The 18,894-nt window shown below is 41.7% G+C and overlaps 1 protein-coding gene across 7 annotated transcripts in view; it reads left to right on the forward strand.

Annotated features, from left to right (window-relative positions):
- The window catches only part of LOC127581523 (protein-tyrosine sulfotransferase 1-like), a 60,529-nt gene extending 43,586 nt beyond the window's left edge, over positions 1–16,943 (forward strand). For all 7 annotated transcript variants that reach the window (XM_052036000.1, XM_052036002.1, XM_052036004.1 and 4 more), the window contains one exon: positions 14,052–16,943. Coding sequence is in view for 1 of the 7 variants with exons in the window: in XM_052036006.1 (XP_051891966.1) it covers positions 14,052–14,075 (24 nt within the window). In the remaining 6 variants the exon portion in view is untranslated. The remainder of the gene's footprint in view (positions 1–14,051) is intronic.
- The last annotated feature ends 1,951 nt before the right edge of the window (positions 16,944–18,894 follow it).

Genomic DNA, 18,894 nt, shown 5'->3' on the forward strand with positions numbered 1-18,894 from the left:
GTGATCCACCATTTCTGGCCTCATGATGATCTCCAAATATAATTGTTCCATTATTATCACCTATACATTTAGCTGTTAAGGCCTTTCATTCTGGAGTATTATCCCAAATCATCTGTGCTGCTTCAACTCTCCTTTCTTCTTTAAGATGCTCCGTGAAACCTATCTCTTTGACCGAACTTTCAGTCATCTGCTTCAATATTTCCTTATATAGTTTGCTGACAAATGTTTAGCTATGTTAAAGCCAATATATAAATCTTCTCAAGCAGTCCCTCAGGATCAAGAACCACCTGCTTCACTTGAATTTAGAGGGTTCTGAGGTAATTGAGGCCAATGTGGGAACTGCAGATGTGGCCACAGACAGGGCAGGAGGTGCCTGACAGTGCATATGGGTGGTAGTTTGAGGTGTGCTCCTTCTGTTTACACAGGGTTGCTTTGTGTTCCCAGTGCATGGACTTGAAGTTCTCAATACTATTCTGCATGCTCCTTCTTCCCATTGGCCAGGGATTCCTAAGTGTCAGTTGGGGATGTTGCATTCAATTTCAAGGAGACATTGGCTACATCCATAAATCTGTTCCTCTGTCCACCTGGAACTCTCTTCCCATAAGAGTTCCGAAAAGGTTGCTTGTTTCAGGACTCTGGTATTAAGGATGCAAAGAATGTTTTTGCATGTCTGAAACCAGGCTCCTGAGATGGGGACACCCTATTCTGAGCTATGTCACGGAAAGAAATTTCTAACAGAGTTGAGTCTAATTAGGGCCTCATTGCTGGAGATACTGGCCTGGGAGAGGATAATGATGTTGGTTCACTTATCTTTCTTATGAATTTGGAGTATTTTGCAGTGTTAGCATTCTTTCATCCACCTTGAGGTGCCTGCTACAGATGGTCCAGGTCTTGAAAGCAGCTTACACGGCAGAGATCACTGCTGTCTGTCAGCCAGTGAGTTTTGTGCTTGGTCTGCGGTCTTCATCTTCAAACATCATTTTCCTCAATCAACAAAATGCTGTGCTGGCACAATGAAGGCAAAAGCGAAATTCGTTATCAATGCATAAGATGTGGGAAGTGATCCACATTTTCCAGAGTCATGTTGTATTTGTGACTTAAAAAACGAACAGCTGGAGGAGCTCAGTGGGTGAGGCAGCATCTGTGAAAGCAAAAGGATGGTCGACATTTCAGATCTGGACCCTGCATCAGGTGCAGGATCCCGACCTGAAACATCGACTATCCCTTTGCCTCCACAGATGCTACCTGACCTTCTGAGTTCTTCCAGCTGTTTGTTTTTTGCTCTGGATTGCAGAATCTGCAGTCTCTTATGTCTCTCGTACTTTGTGATGACTTCTCTAATGCTCCCCCTCCCCCACTTTTCCTCTGCATTTCTATGGATCCATTTGCCTACTCTTTGCTTTTCCACTTCCTTTCCTTTAACACATCCACAGACCATCTGACCCAAGCTTTCAGTCTGCTCTTTTGCAGGCATAGTCCTGAGACTTTTGTTTTTACAGTGTGATAAATCACCTGAACTTTGTTGTTTTCGGTTGAAATAAAGAAGTCCAAAGAAAGAGTCGGAGATGTTCCCCAAAAAGGTAAGAGGTGGAAATTTGAAATTTAATATGAAGTTCTTCAGATTAAAATGCAAGCAGTGTGAATGCAGTCATCAATGAGCCAGAGAAAATCTAGGGAGGTCTGATTAGCATTAAAACAAAGAACTACAATAAGTAAGGTACAGTTGAGACCACATTTTTGTAATAATAATTATTTGAAGGAAGTGAGTGGAAAATGAGAAGGTTCAGGATGAAAGTTATTTTTAACTGAATGAACCAGAAGTGGTGGTAGATGTTTAGTTGGCTGAGGCAGAAGCAGAGGGACTGTTGATGGGAATTATGCAGCCTATGTACAACCACAAGAAAAATATACTGATTATGTTCATAGACTCCAAGTTATCCAAGTATAGAATGTAGAGACTTGTCAAGGATCAACCTGAAAAAATGGACCTACTTGTAGATTTGGAGAAAGGGAGAAAAATCCTGGCTATATGGAGTTAATGTAGATTGATGGCATAGGGTATGGCAGAGAAGTGATTTCTTTGGATTGGGATTTTAAATTTGTGAAATGATAGTCTGATGTTCACTTGGTGAGTTGTGGTGTAGGGGGAGTTAGGAAGAGAAGGGGCCATTAAATTTGATGTCTATTCTCAGCCAGCTGAATATTGACAATCACTGCACGTATTTCTTGTCAGCAGATGGAGTTGAGGTTGAAGTGAAGAATTACAGGTTCAGAGTTAGCTGAAAATGAGTAAGGGAAACAGTAATGATTTTGGTAACATTTCTCATGAAATAAATCTGGAGAAGGCAGAGATCAGAAGAAGTCTAGGGAGCTTAGACAGGACAATAAAGGTTAAAATTGTAGGGGGCATGAAGCGAAGGCCAATTCTGATGACAGACTGCCAGAGACAGAAAATGGAAGTGGAAAGGAAATATGACGATGTTAACTTGAGGAGGTCAGATATTGAAGGAAGTTTAGTTTAAAATCTGAGAAATTTTGCAGGAAGTGTTGTAAGACAAAAGCTTTCCCTTCAAAGGGGGAGTATCAAACCTATGTAAGTCAGCAGTATTTTTACTTTAGAATTGGACGATCATAGAAATGTGCAGCACAAAGTCCATGCTGACTGTGATGATTATCTATACTAATCCCATTTGCCTGCATCTGGCCCTTGTTCCTTTGCTCCTTTCCTATCCAAGTACCTTTTAACCATTGTAATAGTACACTAACTCCTGGTAGCTCATTCTAAATATTCACCACCCTCTGTATGGAAAAACTTACCTTTAAATTTCTCCCCTCTCACCTTAAACCTGTGCCCTCTAGTTTCTTCCCAAATCATTCTGAAAATAATTTAAGTCCAAAAGGAAGAGATCCAGTATAGTCACAACACTGATGTTCAGTAAACAATGAGAAAGTTTGCCGAGGTCTGCCCTGTCTGCATACAAAGGCAAACTCAATTTGGGCCATGACCACTTTACACTCAGTTGTCAGCAACTCAAATGAAAGGAGGTGCTTCCTGTGATATCAGTTGAGAGGTACTACTAATGATTCACTTGCATTCAGTTTGGATTTCAAACTTGTACAAAAGAGCTAAATTCTTTAGAGGAGGGGAGATTGACTGCCCATAATGTCTGACTAGTGTTTGGCTAGGTGTAGGAATTAAGGAGGCTGAATTAAAATTAAGTCAGTAAAGCAATGGGAATTTGGAGGGAAGCTTCACTTTCTGCAGTCAAAACTAGCATAGGACAGAAGTGGAGATGTTGCTGGTTCAATGATTGGACTCTTCAATTCCATTGGCAATTCCTCATAATGAAACCGTCTGGGTCTAGCAAGACCTGTTATGCTGTGGAAGCACCAGACAATGACTGTCTCAACCAAATGAGATACTAACCACCTTCACTTGATTTTCAATGGCATTGCCATAACCAATTTCCCAACCATCAACACCTTGGGTCGCTATCTAACATAAGAACAGGAGTAGGCCTACTCCTAGGAATAGGAGTAAGCTAGAGCTGCTTCCTCATTGAATAAGATTATTGATGATCTGATCTTGACCTTGGCTTCCCTTTTCCATTTGTTCCACACATCCCTTGACTCTGCCTAGGATGAAAAATTTATCTTAGCCTTTAATATATTCAGTGATACAGCCTTCACAGCTGAAGAATATCAAATATTTGTGACCCTCCAAAGAAGGAAATTCCTCTGCATCATAAATCTTGGTCATAAATGAACAACCCTTTCTTCTGAAATTACGTCGCCTAGTTCTAGATTCCCCATAAGGGGAAACAGCCTCTCAATATCCACCTGGTCAAACACCCTTATTCTTAAGTCCAATGAGTATTGGTTCTATCTGCTCAAATCTTCCTCATTGGAAACCTCTTCACTCCAGGAATCAACCTAATGAGCCATCTCAGAACTGCCTCCTATAGAAGTACATCCCTCCTTAAATAAGGAGACCAGAACTGTATGTAGAACTCCAGATGTGGTCTCACCAATGCCCTTTACAGCAAGACTTCCCTATTACAAAGGGAATGGAGTATATAAATAAAGGTCATTCCACTTGCCTTCCTAATTGCTGTATCTACATGCAGATTTTCTGTGACTCATGTATGAGGATACCCAGATTCCTCTATATCGCAGCATTCTGTAATCTCTCACATTGAAGCAATATTCCATCTGTCCACAGCTTGCCCATGCATTTCACTGTCTATATCCTTTTACAGGCTCTTTGCATCCTTCTAACAATGTGCTCTTTCCCCTACCCACCCCCCCCCCCCCCAATCTTTGTATCATTGGCAAATTTGTCTGCAATGCACTTGTTGTCTTCATTGAAGTCATTAAATATCAGTTGTAAATAGTTGCCACAGAATTGATCTTTGTGGCACACCAATGGTTACAGCTAGCCAACCGAATGACTCGTACCCAATCCCCTTGTTTTCTGTCAGGTAGGCAATTCTGTATCCATGCTAATATATTACATCAACAACATGAGTTCTTGCCTTGCACAGTAACCCATTACATGCACCTTATCAAATGCTTTCTGGAGACCCTAATACCCATGTCTACTGATCTTCCTCTATCCATCTTGTTCATTGCATCCTCAAACTATTTAAAAAAATTAAAACATTTTTTTCACTTTCATATAAACTCTGGTATTGTGCTTTTCTTAATGCCCTGCAGCTATTTCCTTAATGTTGGATCCCAGCATTTTCCCAATGACAGGTGTTAGCTAACTGAATTTTAATTTTTCTACTTTTGGCTCACTCCATTCTTGAGTAGGGGCATTATATTTGCATTTTCCTATCCACTCGAGCGTTTCCAGAATATAGGGAATTTTGGAATATCACATGGATCCACTATTACTGCACCCTTTTTTTAGGACTATATGATATGGGCCATCGGGACCAAAGGATGTCAGCTTTAATACCCTTTTCGCTAGTGATCAAGTGTTTCCCTTCCTTTTACCCCCAGAGTTTCTGCTGTTGTTGAGAGACTTTTAGTTTCTTCTACTGTGGTGACATATACAGAAACTTCACTGGATGAGACATGCAAATATTGTGGCTACAAGAAAAGATTAGAGGTTTGAACCATCTTTGATGATGAGTTTACCTCAGCTCTTGGGGCAGAGTAACTGATTGGAATAAAACAGAGGGGGAGTGGGTTGGTAGCTATAAGAATTGTCCCCACTGAACCAAGTTCCATCCATGCCAAGTTATTAATCCAATCATCCATAATAGAGTTATGGACAGAAAGAACCTTGTTTTTTAAGTCGATGTATGTAAGATTTGCTTTTATAGGGAGTGCTGGGGTAGTGATCAATGATTCAACCAGGACTGGTAAGGCTAGAAGGTGTCAGTTATTTGCTTACACAAAGTTTATGCATGATTGTATTAAGGCTACAGTTATCAATGCTGAAATGAATATTAGGCATATTATTGCAGTCTGCCAGAGTTCTGTGAAAACTCTGGTCAAACCCAGCTAGAAGTTGCCTGTTTCCCATGATGACAAAAAGAGATGTTAGACTTCTGACTTGCATTAACATCCCTCTGGTAGACTTTTTTGATATTAGCTGCGAAAAGGTTATCTTTAAATTAATACCTTACCCTGAAATAAGATATAACAATCTATACCCACCACCCTATCTAAATTCAGGAGGAGCCTGCATAAAGTAATTGGATAAATACTTGGGGGGGGGGGGAGGAGAAAGGGGTGGAAGGGGAAGAAAAAGTTTGTTGAGATGTAAAAAAGCAGGGAAATGAAACTTACTGAATGCTCCTTTGAAGAGCTAGTACAGTGTGCAAAATAGCAAGGTTGTTAAGCTACATCGTTCTACAATTCTGAACGTATATCATCAGAGACTAGATATTCCGAAGAGAGAAACTAATTTCCCAGCTTTCCTTTAAGTACATTTATATTGTTTGCCACTCACATTCTCTTGGTCGTAGACCAAAAGTATACTATGTATTTCTTTAAGTACAGAAGCTTTTTACATAAGACTGCAGCAGAAGCTATGCAGCTTAAGTGGTCTGTGCTTTTGTTTACACTGCACAAGAGCCTGTTCCCACTCAACTTGCCCCCTCCAGTCTGATACCATATCCTTCTATTTCATTCTCCTCCTGTACATATTAGTCTGATCCTCAAAAGCATTAATGCTGTCTATCAACCAATCCATCTGACATTTATTTGACAACAATAGTAATAATAACTCACCTTTAATGTGGTAAAACATTCCAAGGTGCTTCACATTGGCATTGTCAAATAAAATTTAATACTGCGCTAAACTGGAGGAAATGACCATGTTCTTGGTTAAAGCTTAGTAAATTTTAAGGACCTGAAATGAGAAAAGAGGACAGCGGATTAGGTTGGAGCCTCTATGGCAGCTGAAGGAGACCACCAGTGGTGGTACGGGTAAAATCCAGGATGTGCATGAGGCTAGAACTCATAGAATTGCAGGGCTGGATGGCATTACTCTAACGGGAAGGAATTTGTTAAAAGGAAGATGTGACTTTGTCGGGAAAAAACACGCCTTAACCAGCAGCCTGTGTAAATTGATAAATACATGGTGTGGTGTTGCTAATTAGCAGCAGCACATTTTTGGATACACCCAAGTTTACAATTAGCAGAATGACTAAGACCAACCAGATTCTGTGGAGTAGTGTTCAAGAGGGACCGCCTAGATGTAATGAAGGTTTCAAAGGCTGTGAACTGAGGCATAGTCGGAGTTGAGCAATGTTACAGAATTGAAAATAAGTAATGTTTCAATTCTTACCTTACAAGTGGCCTCCTTGTTTCCCCTGACATATTTCTTCACATTTTGCAACGCACTTGCTGTTTAATTGCCCACTTTGCAAGATTGCTAGTCTTCCTCTATTTCATGAAATCATTCACGTTGTTATGTATACCTCAGCTTGGTGACAACTTGGAACTTCCCACCAAGGACAGCTTCTATCCCACTGTTATAAGACTTTTGAATGATCCCCTGGTACAATTAGATGGACTCTTGACCTCTCAATCTACTTCGTTATGGCCTTGCATCTTACTGTCCGCCTGCACTACACTTTCTCTGTAACTGTAACACTTTATTCTGCATTCTGTTATTGTTTTCCTTTGTACTACCTCAATGCACTGTTGCAATGAAATGATCTGTTTTTCACTCTACCTTGGTACAAGTGATAATAAATCAACTTAAATTTACCAATTTCTGAGTCCAGATCCATTTTATCCTCATCTCTAATTGTCCGTGACAAACTGTACTTGGTTAGCGTGTACATATTTTTAGATAAATATATTTCTCTTGAGCTTCATTGATACGGGAATTAAAAGCTTCCATTTTTCTTCTATATAAAAAAAAGTGAAAGTACTCAGCAGGTCAGGCAGCATCTGCAGAGAAAGAAAAAGAGTCAATATTTCAGATCAATGACCCTTTATCAGAACTGTTCTGTTGAAGAGTCATTAACCCAAGATGTTGATTATGTTTCACTTTCCACAGATGCTGCTTGACTGGCTGAGATCTTCCAGCAGTTTTGTTTTTGTTTCTTTCCAGAGGCATTGCATGACTTGATCAGTATTTTGGATATTTTCTTACTTTGTTTCAGATTTGCAGCATCTGCACTGTTTACTTGCATTCATCATGTTTTATTTTTCTATTATTCTTGTTAATATTAGACATGGTTTAATGGGGCAGCATGAGGAATACACAAACCAGGAGCACCTGTCTAATTCTTTGTGATTACTTTGGCTTCTATTTAAATACTAACTGTAAAAAACTTTGTCTTAAATAGATACTCCACATTGAATATGTGGAATATGTATTAAAAACTGTGAATATAACCTAATAATGAACCGTGGTGGGGAATCTTGATCATAGTAAGAAATTAAACAGTCCACTCTGAGACACAATGTTCAGCATTCAGTATTTGCATGATTAAATGTGTCAGTCAACATATGAATGCGATTTTATTCGGGTATTAAGGATCAGGACCATGAAAAGGATGAGGGGGAAAATGGATGGGCTATGAATAATAGTTGGATGGGTTGTAAACAGTAGGTGGATTGACTGTGATTAGTAGTTGAGTGGGCCATGAACGATGGTTGGATGGCCTGTAAGTTTTGGTTAGATGGGCTGTGAGCGATGACTGTGTGGGGTGTAAAGCACAGTCACAATATATATGAAATGGGAATCTTGTACAATTAAGACGTTAAAATAATGGATGTGGGTTGTCCTCTGTCTCAGATTAATGTGGAAGAGAATGAGATGGACTAGACATGAAGATCAGAGGAGTTGCCTAGGGATACAGAGGGACAGAGATCAGCTGGAAAGTTGGGCAGATGGAATTTCATTCAGACAAGCGAGGTAATGGGTTGTCTAATACTAGCTGAACCTATACACTAAATAGCAGGGGCCTTAGAAGCATTGATGTACAGAGGGATCCCGGAGTACAAATTCATAGCTCCCTGAAAATGGCAATGTAAATGGATAGGGTAGTGAAGAAGGCATTTAGCTTGTTTGCCTTTGTAGGTAGGGATACTGAGTATCCGAGTGGGGACATCATGTGCAGCTGTACAAAACATTGGTTAGGCCACACTTGGAATATGGTGTGCAGTTCTGATCACTGCACTACAGAAACGATGTGGTAATGCTAGAAAGTGTGCAAAAGAGATTAACCAAGATATTCATACAAGACCCAGGAGGAACTCAGCGGGTCAGACAGTATTTGTGGAGGGAAATGGACAGCTGACGTTTCTGGTTGAGACTCTTCATTTGGACTGAGAGGAGAGAGGGCCAGTTTTAAGAGATAGAGAAGGGGTGGAGCAAGAGCTAGCAAGTGATAGGTGAATCCAGGTGTGGAGGAGTGAAAGGCAGAGGGAAGAGTAGAAGCTGGGAGGTGATAGGTGGAGGCGACATAGGGCTGAAGATAGAATCTGATAGGAGAGGAAGATGGAGCATGGAATCAAGTGAAGGAGGTGGGAACAGTGGGGGAGAGGAACCAGTGGGAGGAGTGTGTGGATGATGGACAGGTGGAGTGGTGGAGGGGGGGAAAAATAGAGTGATGGGGGGCTGGGGTGAGTGTAGGAGGAACTGGGTAGATCAGGAGGAAAGGTGAGGGACAGGGGGGAGTAGTTTACCAGAAGTTGGATAATTCAATGTTCAAGCCATCGGGTTGTACCCAGGTAGAATACGAGGTGCTATTCCTCTCGTTAACATTTACTCTCACCCTGGCAGTGGAGGTGGCCAAGGACAGACATGTTGGTGTGGGAATGGGGAGGACAATTAAAATGGCTGGCAACCTGGAGCTCCAGAAGGCCATGAGGGACAGAGCGCAGGTGCTTGGCAAAGTGGTCGTCCAGTTTGCGCCTGGTCTCACTGAGTTCCTTCAGCATTTTATGTATTGCTCCAGATTTCAGCATCTGCAGTCTCTTGTGTTTCCAGTTGGGCAGGATTTTGCCTGGAATGGAGGGCTTTTGTTGCAAAGAGAGATTAGATAGCCTGGGATTATTCTCACTGGAGTGCAGAAGGCTGAAGAGTAACCTTAAAGGTTTATAGAATTGAGGGGCATAAACAGGGTAGATAGTTGCACTCTTTTTCCAAGGATAGTCTAGAGGACATGAGTTTAAGGTGCCAAGGGAAATATTTAAAGGAGATCTGACAGGCATGTTGTTTTTAACACCGAGGATAGTGGGTGTATGGAACAAGCTGCTAGAGGAGTTACATAGAAACATAGAAAACCTACAGCACAATACAGGCCCTTTGGCCCACAAAGCTGTGCTGAACATGTCCCTACCTTAGAAAAATAGAGGGCTATGGGTAAGCCTAGTAATTTCTGAGCTCCATGTACCTATCCAAAAGTCTCGTAAAAGACCCTACCATATCCACCTCCACCACCGTTGCCGGCAACCCATTCCATGCACTCACCACTCTGAGAAAAAAACTTACCCCTGACATATCCTCTATACCTACTCCCCCAGCACCTTAAACTTGTGTCCTCTTGTTGCAACCATTTCAGCCCTGGGGAAAAAAGCCTCTGACTATCCACATGATCAATGCCTCTTATCATCTTATACACTTCTGTCAGGTCACCTCTCATCCTCCATCGCTCCAAGGAGAAAAGGCCGAGTGCACTCAACCTGTTTTCATAAGACATGCTCCCCAATCCAGGCAACATCCTTGTAAATCTCTTCTGCACCATTTCTATAGCTTCCACATCCTTCCTGTAGTGAGGTGACCAGAACTGAGCACAGTTATCCAAGTGAGGTCTGACCAGGGTCCTATATAGCTGCAACATTACCTCTTGGCTCCTAAATTCAATTCCACGATTGATGAAGGACAATACACCGTATGCCTTCTTAACCAGAGTCAACCTGTGCAGCTGCTTTGAGCGTCCTATGGACTCGGACCCCAAGATCCCTCTGATCCTCCACACTACCAAGAGTTTTACCATAAATACTATATTGTGCCATCATATTTGACCTACCAAAATGAACCACTTCAAACTTATCTGGGTTGAACTCCATCTGCCACTTCTCAACCCAGTTTTGCATCCTATCTATGCCCTGCTGTAACCTCTGACTGCCCTCCACACTACCCACAACACCTCCAACCATTGTGTCATCAGCAAACTTACTAACCCATCCCGCCACTTCCTGATCTAGGTCATTTATAAAAATCACGAAGAGTAAGGGTCCCAGAACAGATCCCTGAGGGACACCACTGATCACCGACCTCCATACAGAATATGACCCGTCAACAACCACTCTTTGCCTTCTGCGGGCCAGCCAGTTCTCGATCCACAAAGCAATGTCCCCATGGATCCCATGCCTCCTTACTTTCTCAATAAACCTTGTATGGGGTACCTAATCTCATGCCTTGCTGAAATCCATATACACTACATCTATTGCTCTTCCTTCATCAATGTGTTTAGTAACATCCTCAAAAAAAAAAAATTCAATCAGGCTCGTAAGGCAGGACTTGCCCTTGACAAAGCCATGCTATTTCTAATCATATTATACCTCTCCAAATGTTCATGAATCCTGCCTCTCAGGATCTTCTCTATCAACTTACCAACCACTGAAGTAAGACTCGCTGGTCTATAATTTCTTGGGCTATCTCTACCCCCTTTCTTGAATAAAGGAACAACATCTGCAATCCTTCGGAACCTCCCCCGTCCCCACTGATGATGCAAAGATCATCACCAGAGCCTCTGCACTCTCCTCCCTCGCCTCCTTCAGTAGCCTGGGGTACATCTCATCCAGTCCCGGCAACTTATCCAACTTGATGCTTTCCAAAAGCTCCAGCACATCCTCTTTCTTAATATCTACATGCTCAAGCTTTTCAGTCTGCTGCAAGTCATCACTAACAATCACCAAGATCCTTTTCCATAGTGAATATTGAAGTAACGTATTCATTAAGTACCTCTGCTATTTCCTCTGGATCCATACACACTTTCCCACTGTTACACTTGATAGGTCCTATTCTTTTACGTCTTATCCTCTTGCTCTTCACATACTTGTACAATGCCTTGGGCTTTTCCTTAATCTTGCCTGCCAAGGCCTTCTCTTGGCCCCTTCTGGATCTCCTAATTTCCTCCTTAAGCTCCTTCCTGTTAGCCTTATCTGCTAGATCTCTGACATTACCTAGCTCTCTGAACCTTTTGTAAGCTTTTCTTCTTGACTAGATTTATTACAGCCTTTGTACACCATGGTTCCTGTACCCTATCATAACTTCCCTGTCTCATTGGAATGTCCCTATGTAGAACTCCAGACAAATATCCCCTGAACATTTGCCACATTTCATCCATACTTTTACCTGAGAACATCTGTTCCCAATTTAAGCTTCCAATTTCCTGCCTGAGAGCCTCATAATTCCCCTTACTCCAATTAAACACTTTTCTAACTTGTCTGTTCCTATCTCTCTCCAATGCTATTGTAAAAGAGAGTGATCATAATTCTATCTCCAAACTGCTCTCTCACTGAGAGATCTGACACCTGACCAGGTTCATTTCCCAACACCAAATCAAGTGCAGTCTCTCCTCTTGTAGGTTTATCTACATATTGTGTCAAGAAACCTTCCTGAATACACCTAACAAGGTCCACGCCATCTAAACCCCTTGCTCTAGGGAGATGCCAATCGATATTTGGAAAATTAAAATCTCCCATCATGACAACTCTGTTATTATCACACCTTTCCAGGATCTGTTTCCCTATCTGCTCCTCGATATCCCTGTTACTATTGGGTGGCCTATATATAAAAAAAACACAGAGTAAAGTTATTGACCCCTTCCTGTTCCTAACCTCCACCCACAGAGGCTCCGTAGACAATCCCTCCATGATGTCCACCTTTTCTGCAGCTATGACACCATCTCTGATCAACAGTGCCATGCTCCCACCTCTTTTGCTTCCCTCCCTGTCCTTTCTGAAACATCTAAAACCCAGCACTTGAAGTAACCATTCCTGTCCCAGAGCCTCCAAGTCTCTGTAATGGTCACCACATCATAGCTCCAAATAGTGATCCATGCTCTAAGCTCATCTGCTTTGTTCACAATACCCCTTGCATTAAAAGAGACACATCTCAAACTGTCAGTCTGAGCGCATCCTTTCTCTATCACCTGCCTGTCCTCCCTCGCACTGTCTACAAGTTTTCACTATTTGAGAGGCAACCGCCTCTTCTCCAGTATCTTCAGTTCGGGTCCCACCCCCCAACAATTCTAGTTTAAATTCTCCCCAGTAGCCTTAGCAAACTTCCCTGCCAGGATATTGGTCTGCCTGGGATTCAAGTGCAACCTGTCCTTTTTGTACAGGTCACACCTGTTCCAAAAGAGGTCCCTATGATCCAGAAATCTGAATCCCTGTGCCAGTCCCTCAGCCACGCATTTATCCTCCACCTCATTCTATTTCTATACTCACTGTCGCATGGCACAGGCAGCAATCCTGAGATTACTACCTTTTGCAGTCCTGTTCTTCAGCCTTCTGCCTAGCTTCCTAAACTCACTTCTCAGGACGTCATCCCTCTTTCTACCTATGTTGTTGGCTGCTTTCCCTCCCGCTCAAGAATGCTGTGGACCCAATAAGAGACAGCCTGGACCCTGGCACCTGGGAGGCAACATACCATCCAGGATTCTCGCTCATGTCCACAGAACCTCCTTTCTGTTCCCCTGACTATCGAGTCCCCTATCACTATTGGCCTCCTCTTCTCCTCCCTTCCCTTCTGAGCAGCAGGACCAGTCCCAGTGCTGGAGACCTGGCTACTGCCACTTGATCCCTGTAGGTCATCCCCCTCAACAGCATCCAAAGCAGAATACCTGTTTTTGAGGGGAACAGCCTCTGGGGTCCTCTGCACTATCTGCTTGTTCCCTTTCTCTTTCCCTCCCCTGACAGTCACCCATCTATCTACCTCCTGGACCCCTGGAGTTGGTAGAGGCAGGTCTAATCACACCATTTAAAAAGCATTTGCACAGGTACATTGATAGGAAAGGAATAGAGGGATATGGGTCACATGCAGGAAAATGGGACCAGCATAGATGGGCATCATGTTTGACATGGAGGAGACAAGCAAAGGGCCTGTTTCTGTGCTACAAGCCTCCTGGTCATTGAAGTAGTTATCTGTCCACTTATAAGAACCATAATTGGTCATATTAGGGTCTGATTAATTGTCAGTTATTGACTTTGTTTCCAACTGTATAAAGCTCAATGTATTCTATACCATGGGGAGATGCTATGCAATCAAGATTCATTACATTCAACTCATGTCTCCAGGTAGTATTTCATCCATGACAGATCTATTCAACTTTAGAAGTCTTCCCATAGTACAGTCTACTATTCTGAAGTCTGTTAATATTTGGTTTTACTTAATATGTTGGAATATCAATTTTCATTGTACAACAGTTGAATCTGTCTTAGCTTTCTATGATTGTGGTTGAGTGTCACATTAGTGTGCTTAGGAACCAGTGAATGATGGTAGTTGGCTTACAGTTTATCATTTTGCACAAGAGCTCCAAAACAATTTCTATTTTGTTTTCCAGCCGATGAGACCATCCAAAAGATGAACAAGATTCCTTCCTTCCTGATTCTCAGAAAAGCAGACAGTTGTCTTCCTCATGTCTAGATCAGTACTTTTGTGGGTTTTTTTAAAAACAGATTTTGTAATATACCAGTGTTGCCATCAAATTAATGTGAAATAAAGTGATTATTATTCTTGTATATTCCCCCACTTCCTTTTGTGGGTTAAACCTATTTTCTAATGTTTGAAGACACATATATGGTACTGTCTGAAGAGTGCATATAACCATTCTTGTTGGCAGCAATACTGAGTTATTGCCTTAGTAATTATAGAAGTATCAACAAATGACGGTTGAATGTGTGTTAATGTGCCCTTGAGGTTTATTCATAACAGAAAGATCACCATGGATAAATGATTTTTTTTGTGGTTACATTTGCATGGTTGAGGAGTTTGAATTAAACATGAATCCTTTTTTCCTAACTGCTTTGTAACAGTAATTGTGCTCATAGAATATGATAAAAAAATACAGTAATTCTGCCTATATACCTCCATGTAAAATGCATCATAGTATTGGAACATGAGCAAATGTAATCTTTGATTTATTTGTATGGTTGCACACAGTTTTTGGAGTAAATCCTTGTTTGATGATTGCTTTGTAGGCTGCTAGCTAGTTTCTCATGGCCTGCTCAATTCAACATCCATCCAGTGCTAACTACATTGTTCAACAGAGGGCAAATATTATGGTGGTGCAACATAACTGGGTTCAATCCTGACCTCAGCTGCCATGTGTGCCGTGTTTGCATGTTCTACCTGTGACCATGTGGGTTTCCACTGGGTTCTCCCCTTTGCTCCCACATCCGAAAGATGTGCTCTGGGTTAAGTGGCTACTGTAAATTACCCTGTAGTGTAGGTGAGTGGCACAGAGAAATGGAGGGGTTGATGGGCATGTGAGAGAGCACAAGTTGCAAGGCTACAGATAGATTAGGAAGTGGGAATCAGACTGATGGGAATGTCCTGCTGGGAGCCAGCATAGAATGGCTTCCTTGATTGCAGGTAAGTGGTTAGCTTCCATTGAAGTTGACCTGCTCTCCTTAAAATTAACATCATGTGGAACTGGCACTACAATTACTGGTTTCATACTGAGTTCTCAGGAAGGATGAGTTCACAACACAGACTGCCTGGGCAGAGGAGGCTCCTGATCTGTCACTCACTTTCTCCTTCCCTTTTAAAATCCCAATGTAAGTTGGTTAGCATAACTGAGACCTATGGAATTAATGGATCAGTGGTGACATAAATAAAAGCAGAGAACAGTTTACTTTTGTTGTTTTTTAATGGAGATTGGAGAATGGTGATGTTCCCAGGTGCCATTCCTGGGACCATATGTACAACCTAATGACTTGGACAAGGGTGGGAAAAGTAAAATTTCCCAACTTTATGGATGATGGAAAGCTTGGATGTGTGAATAAACATTGAGGAAGTTAATAACAGATAGCAGGAAGGTAGTGATTGGATGATAGAATGGGTAGGTAAGTAACAGATGAAGGTTAATGTAGGTAGTGTGAAGTGATGCACTTTGGCAGAAAGAACAGAGAGATAGCTGAAATTAACTGGCACGATCAGAGGGACCTAGATGACGAGTGCATAAATCTTTGATCATGGCAGAGCTTGTTGAGAGCATTGTTTCATCATGCAATGGCCTACATGAGAGTCATCAGCCATGTTGCCAGCAGTTAGACTTTACTGTCCTGTAGAAACCCTTTGGTTTGTCTTTGTTCCTCAAATGCAGCTAACAGTGTACGCTGCTGGGAAATGAAGGCATTAGCTTGGCTCCTAGGATACTGGTTAATGATATAGAACAGTACTGCACAGAACAGGCCCTTCAGCCCACTATGTTGTGCCGATATAGCTATTCCCTCCTACCTACAGAATGCCCATATCCCTCTATTCCTGCACAATTCACTGACTGTCCTCATACAAGCTGGATATTGGAGTGAAGCCTCTTTCAGTTCTGTGCAGTAAGGTGCCTGCAGTTAGTGGCACCCTGTACCATGGAGAAGTCTACAATCGTAAAAAAAAGTGGATGCTTCTCCTGGCTTCGAGAGAGAGAATGAAACATAGCTGTCTTTGAATAAGAACATCAGTAACTTCCCTCAAATAATAGTGAAAGTGAAAGGTTGCCATTTGGGAAGGAGCCAAGCCCATAAAAGTTCATTGCTGCCTTACATTGATGCTCCCATGCAATGCAATGCTTTCCCTCTGAATTTGAATTTGTGGTTGCAGTACTTTCCAAATTTCATTTTTGGACATTTTTATTGAAGCAAAAACATGGTGTTCTTTGAGGGGGTTCAGATTAGATCCTTCCCCTTTCCCTCCAATTCACTTCAGTAAGCTCCTTACAGCTGGTCCTGCCTCATCACATGCACTCTATTCATAACTACAGTGGTGCTGGAGAATACCTACTGGTTCATCTACAGCTGGGAACAAATGATATTTTGCAGAAACCTTACAGTTGGCAAAATTTACTTCAGCTTTTGCCTACAATCTTTTTGCAACTTGAAACAGCTTTAAGTACTAACCACTCGTGGAATTGTAGCAACAGCCAGAAACACATCAACCAGCAACTCTCCTGGTTGTAGTTGCTCTTTTTAAATAATATTCACATCACTCAAAGGGCTCTATCTTTTTGATATTTCGGTGTACAATGTCTATTAAAATATATGATATAGAGTTGAAGTACCTCTCTCCAATTTTAAGAGTGAATGAGAATAAAATCTGAACAGTTGTTAAATTACTATGTATATCCCACTTAATTATACAATATTGCCTTATAAGCTTGCAAACACTTCAATGTAACCTCAGTGTATCAACACCAAGAAATTGTACACAGCATTCTGATAAAAGTTTGTTTTCTAAATATAGTCTCTGTTACTACCATGCAACTTTGTTGCCCATAAGTCTTGCAAATTGAGAAGATCAAACATACAGTCCAAAACTGTGTGTACATGCAGCATGTTCATGGACAGTTGGCCAGGCCGCCTTGTTTCAGAATGATTATGTAATTCCAGGGCATAACAGCAATAGTTTGTGCAGAACACAAAACATTCAGCACAGTTATGACCTTTTGATTATTTATAGAAAGATTCTGATTTTGGAAAAGTTATGAATAATGGGGAAGGACAGACATTCCCCAAACTTACAATCAATACCCACCTTCTTATCATTTTTTATTAACCTTTCTTCTCATTCACCTCTCACACTTCAAATGCATTGCAATGTAATATTCCGGAATGTAAGATGTGTTGCAGATGTCATCAAGATTCAAGGGAAGTTCTTCTGACCTTTGCTGATGGCAAGTGACAGAGGGCCACTGAGCTTAATATCTAGATCGAATTGATCGGCATTCTGAAAGTGACAGTAAGACGATAAACTCACTTTGTTAGCAAGTTACAGTAAAGCTCCAATAATCTGGCACACTCAGGACTTTGGTACAATAGTGGCAGCTTTTCTGGACTATTGGATGCTGTTTCAATTGATATCCCTACACACTTTTCATTCACCTTTTTTTATTTGATGCAGTCATATAATACATTTTCCAGTAAACCAAGTAAGTCCAAAGGGAAGCAGAGCCCCAGTGTGTTAAAGGGAGCTCAGTAATCAGACCTGATGAGTTGAATGGGAGCTGGGGACCAGGTGAATGGAAAGACAGTACAGCAGACACTACTGGTGAGCCAGATGTTGAACCCTCAGGATTTCCAAATAATTGGATAGCAGATTACAGGCCATCCCCGGATTCCATTTCTTCAGATGTCTGTAAGTTGGAAAATACACAAAAATCACTTGATATGGTAACCGTCCCTCCACAGTATTGTAATGAATGGCATCAAAAACACATCAGACTGACAAGTAAGTGCAATTACTGAAAATAGAGAGAGAGGAAATCAGTTTTGCCATTCGTTGGAACAAATGTACGTTGAACTTCTGAATTTAATAATATTATGAGAGCTTTCTCGTATGGACGGGGTGTCCATAAGTTGAGTGTTCTTTATCCAGAGATGGCCTGTATTATAGTTTTACAGCATTTGGTGAATTATGCTTTATAAGATACTATCCTGTGGAAAGTTTTAACTGGCACTGAGGGAATCCCACTGCTGAATTAATTTGAGGACTCTTTTCAGTTATGGACTTAATAAGGTCTCCAGTGAACTAGCTCATGAACAGCAATTTCTGAGTTTCAAACTTGCTGGAAGGAGAACAGAAACCATTGTCATGTTTCTCATATTTCCTTACCACATAAAATGAGGCCATTTGGGTAATTGAGCCTATGCCAGCTCTCAGTGCAATCCCATCAATCCCATTCCCTCAGTAATTTCACAGTAACCCATACTTTCACCCATATCCATTAACCATCCCCTCAGCGCCCATCCCCAATTGTCCTAACACCCACCTACCCTGGAGATAATTTACAGTAGCCAATTCACTACCAACCCAACATGGCCTTGGGATGTGGGAGGAACCATACACAGTCAGAGGGAGAACATGTAAACTCCACACAGACAGCACCAGAGGTCAGTATTGAAACTTGGCGGCTGGAGCTGTGAGACAGCAGCACTACCTGCAGTGCCACTGGGCTGCACTCTATCAACAGGGTCCTGCCAAAGCTCCTGGTTGACTTGCACCACGACTATTGGGGCCACCTCTGTTTCAAGGTGCTGTGGACAAGACATCACTCAGCTGAGATCCTTAGCTCTTAGATTCTGTAATGTATTTTATAATCTTTGGAAACATTGTTGAGGATTCAGAATAAGATAACCATAGCACAGGAAGTCAACAACCTCATTGGTCCCCAATGCCGTACTGCCACCAGC

Source organism: Pristis pectinata, chromosome 21 (genome assembly GCF_009764475.1).
Source record: "Pristis pectinata isolate sPriPec2 chromosome 21, sPriPec2.1.pri, whole genome shotgun sequence".
NCBI classification, from domain to species: Eukaryota; Metazoa; Chordata; class Chondrichthyes; order Rhinopristiformes; family Pristidae; genus Pristis; species Pristis pectinata.